This window comes from Ylistrum balloti, unplaced genomic scaffold, assembly GCF_031769215.1.
Source record: "Ylistrum balloti isolate Yb309-2 unplaced genomic scaffold, AGI_CSIRO_Ybal_v1 Utg369802, whole genome shotgun sequence".
NCBI classification, from domain to species: Eukaryota; Metazoa; Mollusca; class Bivalvia; order Pectinida; family Pectinidae; genus Ylistrum; species Ylistrum balloti.
Genome location: NW_026781979.1, coordinates 1,151,500 through 1,164,673, shown reverse-complemented (window position 1 = coordinate 1,164,673; position 13,174 = coordinate 1,151,500). Strand labels below are relative to the sequence as shown.

The 13,174-nt window shown below is 34.1% G+C and overlaps 1 protein-coding gene across 1 annotated transcript; it reads right to left on the bottom strand.

Moving 5' to 3' along the window:
* Nucleotides 1-11,000: 11,000 nt before the first annotated feature.
* LOC132544616 (uncharacterized) lies at nt 11,001-13,174 on the bottom strand. The gene is made up of 2 exons (XM_060208238.1): nt 12,883-13,174; nt 11,001-12,124 (listed from the first exon to the last, which is right to left on the bottom strand). The coding sequence occupies exons 1-2, from the start codon at nt 13,172-13,174 to the stop codon at nt 11,001-11,003; spliced, it is 1,416 nt and encodes a 471-aa protein (XP_060064221.1).

Here is a 13,174-nt window from a genome sequence, read left to right as displayed (position 1 = left end):
TTCCTAAGTGTAAAGTACTAAGTGTAAAGCATATAAGTTACTAAGTGTAAAGTGTATCAGTGTACAGTACATGAGTTCCTAAGTGTAAAGTACATTAGATACTAAGTGTAAATTATAGCAGTGTAAAGTACATGAGTTATTAAGTGTAAAGTGCATGAGTCATTAAGTGTAAAGTACATGAGTTAAGTGTAAAGTACATGAGTTATTAAGTGTAAAGTACATGAGTTATTAAGTGTAAAGTACATGAGTTATTAAGTGTAAAGTACATGAGTTATTAAGTGTAAAGTACATTCACCCCATTCTCGATAATTGCAACGTAGGCATTCAAGATAATAAATTAGAAATATTTACCTTACCAATGTAAATTACATATAGGTAAACCAAAGTTATTCATACATAGGCAAATTAACGTAGATTCAATATAGGTAAGTCAATGTTAATTTTACATAGGTAAGCCAATGTTAATTTTACAAAGGTAAGTCAATGTTAATTTTACATAGGCAATGTTAATTTTTACAAAGGTAAGTCAATGCTAATTTTACATAGGTAAGTCAATGTTAATTTTACATAGGTAAGTCAATGTTAATTTTACATAGGCAATGTTAATTTTTACAAAGGTAAGTCAATGCTAATTTTACATAGGTAAGTCAATGCTAATTTTACATAGGCAATGTTAATTTTTACAAAGGTAAGTCAATGCTAATTTTACATAGGTAAGTCAATGCTAATTTTACATAGGCAATGTTAATTTTTACAAAGGTAAGTCAATGCTAATTTTACATAGGTAAGTCAATGCTAATTTTACATAGGTAAGTCAATGTTAATTTTACATAGGTAAGTCAATGTTAATTTTACATAGGCAATGTTAATTTTTACAAAGGTAAGTCAATGCTAATTTTACATAGGTAAGTCAATGTTAATTTTACATAGGCAATGTTAATTTTTACAAAGATAAGTCAATGCTAATTTTACATAGGTAAGTCAATGTTAATTTTACATAGGTAAGTCAATGTTAATTTTACATAGGTAAGTCAATGTTAATTTTACATAGGCAATGTTAATTTTACATAGGTAAGTCAATGTTAATTTTACATAGGCAATGTTAATTTTTACAAAGTTAAGTCAATGTTAATTTTACATAGGTAAGTCAATGTTAATTTTACATAGGTAAGTCAATGTTAATTTTACATAGGCAATGTTAATTTTACATAGGTAAGTCAATGTTAATTTTACATAGGCAATGTTAATTTTTACAAAGGTAAGTCAATGTTAATTTTACAGGTGTTGTAATTTTACATAGGTAAGTCAATGTTAATTTTACATAGGTGCTAAATTTCAATTTGTTAATTTTACATTACAGTTAATTTTTACAAAGTTAAGTTAATAATTTTACATAGGTAAGTCAATGTTAATTTTACATAGAATGTTAATTTTTACATGTTAAGTTAATGTTAATTTTACATAGGTAAGTCAATGTTAATTTTACATAGGCAATGTTGATTTTTACAAAGGTAAGTCAATGTTAATTTTACATAGGTAAGTCAATGTTAATTTTACATAGGTAAGTCAATGCTAATTTTACATATTTAATTTTTACAATATATTTGAAAGTATCTAAAACGAATTCTTTTACTTGTATGTATACACGTGTATGTATATGATAATGAAGGTTATTGAGGAAGTCCAAGTTTTCGTTGATATTAGAATTATACGAAAGACAATACGTGTGAATAACAAAAAAATGTTTTACAAAAGTGTTGTCCTGTTCTTTGGTGATGTATCAAATATCTAGCATTTAGGAAAACACATTATCCATACCGAATGAGACATGTACCCATGTGCCAAAAGTATTTTCTATTCTTTCATGACCGTAACACATGAACTTATATATCATCTGTTTCATAGAACATTTGATGGTATATGAAATTGGAACTATAGATGGTCATTAATTTTTCAATCTTTAATTATTCTAGATGATGTACAAGTTAGAAATATTCTGCATTGAATATTTTACAAACTTTTCAATATTTCTGATATTTCATTAACATTTTATTGGCACCACATTAAATAAGAATAACGAAGTACTAATACCGATATTAATACATGTACTGTATATATTTCACAGTCTTTACTATCAACGCGTATACATCATTTCTACCACAAACAAAGAATATAGGGGCATGGGTTCTCTTTTGTTAATACGTTCGTTCAATGGGAAAAATATTTGATGAATGAAATTTATTGAATAATAGTAGTTTCCAGTCTAATGCGATCAGTCTTAATGAATGGTCAGGAAATGGAATTCAGACCTTTTTTATGTGAAATAGTATCATGTATTCAGTCAAGAAACTATAGTTAGTCAAGTTGTATAAAACGTGAAGTTGCCGTTTGCTGATGGATATTCACGTTTCCAGCACTCTCCCTGTGATAAAGATTGTGTTCAGTCTAACATAACTTAGTGCCCTTCCCGATCTAGATTTTGACATTTCTTTCAACTAATTTTGGTTTTCCGCATGTGCCCCCTAGCTTTCAAAATTAAGGGTCCTTATTCTGACTTTAGAATCCCAGAAGAATAGCTGTTTTATGCAGTTAATTCATTATCTGACCTACTGTATTTAATTCTAAATTTATTTTGTAAGTTGCTATTCTCTTGTGTCTTTTGTACAATACTTTACATATCCATATATCAAACACCCTTTGAAATCAATTCATTTTCTATAATCTTACACTTAATGCATTGGTTCATTCACTTTATCATTATGATTGAAAAACAGTTATGAAACTGTGATCTTCGATTTATCTATAAAATTTGAAATTTTATGACATTCGTTTCAAGGGAAGTGAAATATGATTCCAAACAATCTGCCCTTCGATTCAGAGTATTTTTCTGAAGGTGTTGAAGATTGAATACTGGACATATACAAATATTACCTTTTACTGTTTTACGTCCTTCTAGGACTCGTCACTGGTCTTGGCGGTCACTTAGCAACAATATCGACAATTGCAGAAATATCTGTTAAATATAGATAGAGATGTGATAACCCTAACATTCAATCAATCAAAGTAATGTCAATAAATCAATGCAAGCTGTTGACGTTATCAATAAAGAAAAGAAAATGAAATGAAGATAAACATCGAGATAATGCCTAACACGATGATAAATACTAAGGATAATATTAATTTATTATCCGTTCTATCTGTTTTAAAGGAATACAGCGGCAAACACAACTGGTCATACGTCACCAGGTAATACCACGGCTTCTTCACCGGCTGTAACAACCCAGGGAGTTTCGGTTTCATCCGCTGTTGTCTCCTCATCACCTGCCGTTACTACATCGTCAGCAGGTTCCATATCGTCATCAACTAATGGATTGACATCTACTGTTACTGTCATGCCAACAACTTCTCATTACAACGACACCACAGCTGGTAGCGGGACTACCTCTATATCACTGACATTATTTCTTATGTCCATGGTCATATCTTTCGTCTCATACAAAGTTAATCAGTGGTAACGTGCTGCCGTTACTTAAATAACGTTGACTGGGCGCATTCTAATACGAATACCAATTTATATATCATTTTATATTGCATTTATTGCTGTATCATGCCCCACAGATCTTTCTCACAAGTAAAAATACGGATGTGTGTATGGTAGTGAAATCATTTAGGAAATTTTTGATATTTATCTTAAACAGCGTACAGTCTGACAAAGGATGGAAATCTAATCTATCTATATTTATTGTAGAGAGTATACCGATCCTTGGCGCTGTCGGCTAGATAACGAGATAGATAGACTGGCCGATATAATTTGCTATTCAATACTTGACGTTATCGTCTCGGTTAGATTCGGCTGGAGTGTATCAACCAGGTTATCAGTTGCGAAATACGATGTGAATCATTCGTCCAACGGTTTTACCTACACCTGGCTTCCGGGTCCCACCGGATATCAATATAACGACGTAGTTATCGACATGATACTGTTAAAGTCTTCGTTACCCTTAATGATTACGATGTTTGGAACTTCGTGATAAATTAACTATTTCATTTCTTATGTCTGTATTGTAAAGAGTTTCCTTTACGATTAATCATTTTAGGGCAAAACTTGATAAATATACACAAATTATTAGGAGACGAAGAACTATGACGGAACGGTGCAAATATCACACATGATACCGGTTATCATCAGAATTAAGTGTACGATATCCCGAGTCTTCTTAAAGAATAAATCATTGACAATTAGAAAGAAAATGAGTTATGTTATATTTACTTGAGAAATAACTTAGTGGTGTCTCAATGGTATAGTCTCTTTGATGTTTCTTGTTTAGCAGCTTTGTAGTGATAACATCAATATTATCACTTCCAGCCATGTGATTTAGAAACTCACATGTCAAATACAGAGTATGTAATGCATTTGAAATCGTTAGAAATTATTTTCATAAATTGTATGATAATCTGATACCATTTTGTTAGATAAACACTGGGAAACCTATATATGAACATCTGCTTTAGATATTGTGTGTTCTAGATTAACAATAGATATAAAGTGCGATAAAACATCTGTCACTTGACATAATTCTCTATAAATAGAGCCACGTGCATGTCATGATAAGTGGAGTGACGTCATGCACTCATAATGGCAACTTTTATTCATACGATTTTCTTAATAGATTTGAATTAGCGAAAATCTATTTTAGAATATTTGACATCAGTAAACCTTTGATTATTGCACTTTCATTGAACTGTAAACAGTGACATTATCATGCATTGATTGCACATGTTTGTATATTTGCTAAAAACTGAAGTATTAATTAAATGATCTATCTAAGTTATTGGTATTTTACTAAAAGGATTTAATCATACGACTGCATTAATTGGAATTATATTAACAAATTCAAAAAGACACCTGAGCTTTCAGCTTTTCGTTCACACAAATTTTCATCTATTTGAATAAGTATACTGAATATACAGTATATGCCCATATACAGTCTCGGGAAATTGGACATGCTGATATGAAAGCATCGCAGACAAGACATGTTTGGATTTGTATACAAGTGTGATTAAACATTTTAACATGTGGGTTGTTCGTCTAATGTCTTGGAACATATTAAAATCTGACTGTCGTTTGACAATTTCATATTGATGGCTTTATCAAAAGAAATATGTAATTATTTTTTCTGTAGCGGTTGTATCTACATATTTGTGCGCATTTAAATAAACTATTAATGTTAAAAATAATGGACAAGCTCTGTCTGGAGAGGGACGTATCCTACATCATACTTGTCCATCCGTGTAACGTATATTTGCAACTGACAGATGCAAATTGATTTCTGTAGCACAATCGTGAAAAAAGAGATTCATTTGAGGATCGACACCAGTTATCAAACACGGAGGAAATGTGTTAATCTAATCAATCAAAGGGGTTTAGGTGAGGAGTTTCATTCTTGAAGTATAAAGACAAAACATCGGTATCCAAGTTAATTTTGGTCACCAACATCCTGTTAAATAGGCCATTTCGGTGAAGCGCGACAAGATTGCCAAATATAACAGTGGGTGTAATTCTAAGTTCTTTAACATATGGTTTTGTGCACAAAAGACATTTAATCGTACATTCAACTTGTTGTTAAGGAGGCATAATGCTAGATCCGAAATACGCGTTATTCAATAAACTTTTTCTTGAAATAAATTTCAACGGTTTGAAATGGCTAGACTCAAGGGGTCCAACCTAAACCGTAGGTCACGGCCTAACTATCCCCGGTCACAACCAAAATGGCGGCGACCATCCGCTTCACGACACAGCGGTGAGTAAAATAAGTGTTTTGTCTGCTTACAGAGAACGTTCCTTATTACATCAATATTGCGTTTCGGATCTAGAGGAATTTATCTTTATATTCATGCAACGAATTCACAATATAACCCAGTCCTGTAAAAATAAACGTGAAAAAAACTCAGTGTTTTGACAGTCAAAACTGGTATCGAGGTCGGTTTTCCTACTTATTTGACTAATAAATTACATGTCAAACATTTGTATGGTGTAACGATAACAGAATATGCAATATAAAACCCGAATTGCATAACATAATTGCAAATTATGGCTTATGAATAACACACTGTTTCAATTTCGGACTTATTAGGCACACCTTCGTTGGTCCAATAGAGGTTAGGATGTCATTTTCGTCGTTCCCATTTTTACAGGCAAATTATATGCCTATTGTTTTCAGACACGTCTGTGAGGAGTGCGGCCAGTTGTACGCGGGGGGATCGGCCCTTCGCCGTCATAAAATTAGAAAACATGGCAAACCAGGGGGGATGTCCTGCGATGACTGTGGGCGAATATTCACAGCATCTGATGATCTGAGAGCGCATAAAGTGTCTTTTCATAAATCCAAGGAAGGCGTTCTACTATGTGATAAATGCCAGAAACAATTTGCGTACCAAAAGGATCTACATTATCACAAACGCAATGATGTCTGTGGGAAATTAAAACCAAAACCAGACAAAATGTCTTTTAAATGTCCTCATGAAAATTGCCAGAAAGAATTCAAAAGCCAAAAGTATCTCAACCAACACCAAAACGTCCACGGAGAGAGAAAAAATATTTGCCATGTATGTGGGAAAACATTTATTTGGAAGTGTGCATTAAGAAAGTACCTAAATATTTGCGACAAATAGATGCTTATGTCACATGAGTTTCCTCTGGGATATGGGACAGACACTGATTTCTGTGTTCGTTTCTTTTTTACTTATTTTTATTTTGTCGTTAGCTGCATGGGACTTATTTTACGTTCCGTTTCCTTCAAATAGTGGGTTTTTTTTATAAAGAGTAGTTTTTCGCTTTATCCCCGACAAGACCAAAGATAACATGCGTGAGAAGATCATTTATGGACATTGTGGTAGACTATACTTTGTCCTAAACTCGGCGTGACCGACGAAGGTTTTCCTAAACTAACAAAAATCGAACCAGTGGGTGTTTCATATACCAGTACCCGTATTTCTTTTACACAATTCAGGTTTCATATTGCATATTCTGTTATCGTTACACCATACAAATGTTTGATATGTAATATATTAGTCAAATAAGTAGGAAAACCGACCTCGATACCAGTTTTGACTATCAAAACACTGAGGTTTTTTCACGTTTATTTTTACAGGACTGGGTTATATTGTGAATTCGTTGCACGAATATAAAGATAAATTCCTCTAGATCCGAAACGCAATATTGATGTGATAAGGAACGTTCTCTGTAAGCAGACAAAACACTTATTTTACTCACCGCTGTGTCGTGAAGCGGATGGTCGCCGCCATTTTGGTTGTGACCGGGGATAGTTAGGCCGTGACCTACGGTTTAGGTTGGACCTTGAGACTGTCGAACCGAAAGGAAATGGAACATGATTTCTTTGAAACAGGCTAACGCCGATAAGGAATGCATAAAAGACTCACAAGTGAATCACATCTATTAATTCAAAGTTAGGGCTAGATACAGTAGATTCAAACAATGAATTATACAGCAGCATACATCTGTGTTTTGTCCTTCTAGGACTCGTCAGTGATACTAAATTTGAAGCCTGTAAAGCGACTGTGCTAATTCCAAAGTGACCGAAAGAAATGTCAAAATGTAGACGTAGATGTCGCTAGTCCCGTAATTATAATAACTTTCGTAACGTTCTTATGTTAGATAGTGCTTGAACAACGTGAAGTATATGTGTTTATTCTGAACCGTGCCACTATTCGAACGAATTAAAACGTGGCATGCAGGTTACGGCAAATCTCGGGGACTAAATATCCACCAACAGAGTATATCACCTTCAATATCTAAGATTGTATAAAAACACAAGCGAATAGCACCTATTGATACAAATTAAGATTTAGATACTTTAGAGGCAGATAATTTATTGAACTGCATCATACAGCTGTTTCGTCCTTCTAGGACTCATTAGTGAATGGTAAAAGCCAAAATGTTGAATCATTTTTTAATAATTCTTCAATCATATAAACAATGATCATGTCCAAAAATGAAACACATAGAAAAATTCAATACATGAAATGATGAAATAGATAGGTCATAGATTCAAGGGTAGAAATCGAACGCCAGGAAATCTAGAACACCTGGTATCATTTCCCTTGTAATGTCAAGGGTCTCCATGTAAATCTTTCTTTTGTCCATATTTTGCCCCTGTTTTATTGAAATTGAGATTTGATTATAATTACGTTGACATGTTGGTATTTTTTGGAATATACTGAAAATTATCTCCCTTTACTAGTCAGTCGGTCCAAGTATGTAATGTCACGCTGTCCTAAATAACTCCCAAATTTTCTTCAGATTCATCGTGGTATACCATATGGTGTCTCATGATTTTCACCAAAATAAATTTGTGGATAGGGAAACATGGCATTTCCCTAAAATAACATAGAAGGTCATGTTAAAAGTCTAGACAGAATTAATCAGAAATCAACCAGATGACCATTTCGCTACAAATGTTAATTACATATAGATATCAAATGCAAAGGTTCAGCATTGGTGGCCTACATTATTATCGATATAAGAGAGATAACTCTTCCTTGATTTGTCATTTACTAAAAATTGCATAGTTGTGCATTAAAATAGGCTATTTCACATATACTGTGTAATTTCAGTAGATGGCTGATTATGTTCTTCGTGGTTGAGAATCCAATTATTTTTGGATTGTGTTGTTATTAAAAAGAGACGACTATTGATAAACAACAACACTATTTATAGATTCAATTTGGTTTATTAACGAGCATCAACGACACCCGATCGCTAGGAAATTTAAGGGGAAACTGGAACATTATAGCTCCCAACAATACAAATGTTTTGAAATCTATAAGTAGCAGTTATCCGAGAGAACAAGAAATCAAATGACAACACCAGTTCAAGTTGGATTGCCAACGCTACAAAAGATCATGCTTCGTTGTAGCAAAAGTGACCTGTTCAATGTTTACGCCAAATTAATTTGTTTCTAAATAGCAGTAAAAGTGCTGCAAAAAAGTAATAATAATAAAAATAGAATGCGTGTCAAATACGCAATGCAAATGACAACAAGTGCACAACAAAACACAAAAGTGCTTATTAAATAGCAATGATGAAGGAACAAGATTCCGGCTACGCCCGTTGCTAATGCACACCAAGCCTGCAACAAAGAACAGTAAAACGAACAGTTCTACTCAAAACGTAGAATAATTGGAGGTTTTATGATCATAAGCATTGACACTGAATAGAATGTCGAGATTCATGTTCATAGCTAGTCACTTCAACAATATACAAATTGCGTAACATCTGCCACTGATACGAGAAGCGATGGTATATTTAAAAAGCATTTTTTTAAATCTTTTGAATATTTCGTTATCAGGATATAGAATGAGAAACAGTACAGAAGTGAAAACCTTAGATAAACCTCCGAATTAGAGAATTGATCACGTCCTTTTTTCCATATATACAAACATTCTTTTTGGACCAAACTAGCTCCTTATTGTTTTGTTTCTATCTTAGTTCGAATATTTACATTTGTTATATATGTACATGTATTAACATGTTATTTGTGATGTGGAACTCTCAGCATTTCGTTGAAAAGATAGATGTAATAACCTGTTATCATTATTTCTATTGTTATTTATTATCTATCTGCACTGAAACATAACAGTATCCTACCCTGTCCTGAGATATTCTGGACAAAATGTTGTATTACAATATTCTTTGCTATTAATACACTGGTACGGTTCAGAGTATGCAAATGTATGGTTCAGAATATACACATGTATGGTTCAGAATAAACACTTGTATGGTTCAGAATAAACACTTGTATGGTTCAGAATATACACATGTATGGTTCAGAATAAACACTTGCACTTGATGGTTTAAACTTATCGGATATAAGAAGATTACGAAATTCATTTAATTATGGGACTATTGCACCTATCTATCTATATATTTTTTTCTTTCGATCACTTCGCCTAAAAGGCTTCAAAATTAGGTCCTTAGCATTACTGACGAGTCCTAGAAAGACGACACAGTTGTGTGATGCAGTTTAGTTCATTGTTCGACTCTACTGCATCAAACTATGAAAAGGTGCGTGTCTTTTGTACAATCTTCTACACTATGATATGATTCAGAAACTTGAGATGTGATTTTTTATAATTTAACCTTCACTAATGATAAATTACCAATACCTTATAGATACAATATAGGATAATGTCTAGAGCTTTTCCTTAGTATTAACAAATTGTTGATTGCATAACGTACAGTACCCATACCTTCATCTACATCGTTTTACATGGCTATAAGATATATACAAAAACCTCCAGTTCACGTTGGAGCAATTGTGATCAGTGATACGTGACTGTGGTGATATCATCATTTCTTCTGCTCAAACATCACGAATTTTGGGATGGTTCGAACTTCTTCCTGCATTGCAATTTTTCATAAATTATTATGCAATGCGCTTTGCTTCGAAAGAAACCACAATGCTAGTAAACAACATAATTATATAGATCCCTCATATGCGCTGAAATTCGAACCATCCCAAAATTCGTTAGTTGTTTGATAACATCTCAGAGAAGTCCTTTATGCGAAATATCTTATCAAAGATTGTATAAAATACAAACAAATAAATAGCATTGTTTAGTACAAATTAAGATAAGTGGAGCCAAACCATCAATCAAATTGCGTCCTCTAACTGTTTCGTCCTTCTAAGACTCGTCAATGATGCAAAGGTCTAAACTTTGAAGCCTTAAAGACGATTGAGGAAAATCCAAAGTTATTGAAAGAAAATTCAAAATCTAGATTTGAGGATGCACCAGCCCAAAATTAGATATATTTCGTATTTTTATATGTCAGATAACACCAAGTACATTTGTATTATATTAAGAGTAAGACTTATGCAATAAAAATTAATGACATTCTCAACCTGCCGTTTCAGCCCGTAACTTGTCTCTGAATTTTACAATGAAACCATTTCCAGTCAAGCTAATAAAGACATCCATTATTATTTGGATTCTCTTCCACATTTACGTCTGAATGCCCCACGTCTTACTATGGTACTCTCGATGCTCTCATCATTCCCTGGTGATACACACTCACGGTTTCGGTCTCCAGTGAGACAAGGTAGGGTGTCCACATCACATGGATGTAAGTATGTAGGATCTTCCTCACCACTGATATTCTCCATACTATGATAATACATCCCATTATCCCAGGAATAACTGCGTGTATATTTTCCGTCAATCCCAACATCTTTCGTTTGACACACTTCGAAAGTCTTCTGTTGTAGTTCACCGTTTTCATAATGTGGATCTTGTAACTCACTTCCGATCTTATTTACATTATAATATAAATTTTCTTTGAAATGATCGCTAACATCGTCACATTGTTCGTACGTATGTTCACACGAGTCTTTGGCCATAATGCAGTTGTGCGGCAGAGACATGTAGGGATTGTCTATGACAGTATATGGTCCAGATGCTGTCCTGCTTATGGACAATTGCGATTGGTTCGTGTTGTCTGTTTCATTTACTACAGGTTTCCTACAGTGACATTTGATGTAGTCTGTTTCTTTCTTGACAGCCTCTGCAATATCTGGGTATATGTGTTTCAAACTCTTCCAGAGTACATCGATTCCAGTACCTTTGTTAGTTTTTATGCATTTAAAGATAATAATCCATGATTCTCTGCGACGATGCCTTTGAAGTACGTTCTGCAGATCCTCCCGTAAAAGGACTCCTGCCATGTATAGGTGATCTACGACATCTTTGATGTCAACGTCCCGAGCAATCTTACAGGCTACACACTCTTCAGCAGGCAATATGCCTTGGTGCTTAGATTCAGTCTTAACGAGTTTCTTAAACAGATGTTGGTGAGAAAAGCGAAGGGCGTTTTTGAATTTATCATACTTTTTAGGTCCGTATGCCGCCAGTTGTGTGAGTAATGTCCTTGTCTTTTCCCTCCTATTGCGTATACGTCGCAGCGACTCTGCATCAGCTACACACATAACTTCATCCTCAACCAATTGGTCTAGCAGTTGTGTCGAATCCAACTGTAAGTCGTTCATTAAATCCACATGGTTTTCTCGTAATACTGTTTGGTAAGACTCCTCCTGACGACAAGGTGATTCTGGTGGATAAAAATTAAATAGCTGAGTATAATTGAACTAGATGCTCTAAAAATAACATTAAATCAAATACTTGTCGACGGAATCCTATTTCAAACACAAATTCAGTGAAACCTTGGCAATGAATGAAATCCTGGCAAATACAAAGAGAAAAAGACCAGCTATTCCGGAAGGGTAAGCGTCTTATTCTGGATCGACGACATCGGTCATGTAAATTCTGTGTCAATCCACACAGATTAAATCATGTTCCCAAATGAGAACAAGGCAAGCAACAACGGCTTCATCAGCATACTAGTGACCATCAAACAAGTCCAACCTCATATCGTACAACGAAATAAAATAGTTCACTATGAAGACCATAAACATATGAGAATATCTCTGATGAACATTTTCGAGTTTAGCATTAGACCAGTTTTAAAGGTAGTAAACAACTGAGAAACATTATCAGAAGCCTGTATACCTTTAAAAACAGCTTCAACGTTAAAATGGTGTTTAAAGGGGAACAAGAAATCATCAACAACTACAATGTGTATGTCTATCGATGAGATTATCATTTCGATATGTCTTCAATTTTCCGTTGCCTTTTCCAACAGGTAGTAATGATTTTGAAGTGTGACATTTTGTCGGATTTTTGTTACACTTATCCATGTGAGTTATGAATTATTGTTTAGTATATAAAACGTTAACAGCATAAAATATTTGATATTTCCATTGGCTAATTTATTTTTTGATCTAGAGTACAATAAGTAAGGTGATATACCTCTATCGCATGGTCTAACGGAGAGACCGTACGCTGAACTGTCACTACAGTTGTCCTCACTATTTGTAGGAATCACAGACGTGTGTCTCTTTCTCTTCGCGGTTGGAAGGTCAACCGGGCGCGGGGCATGGTCTGGTGTATCGGAACATCCACAGGCCTGTGATATTTGTGTGGCTGCCGTCCGTATCACCCCAGCTGCTGCTGTTCGCTCTATACCACGGCATTCTAATTCCTCAGACAGTTTGTTCAAGTCACTGACAATTATCCTCAGCTGGTCCTTTAAATCATTCAT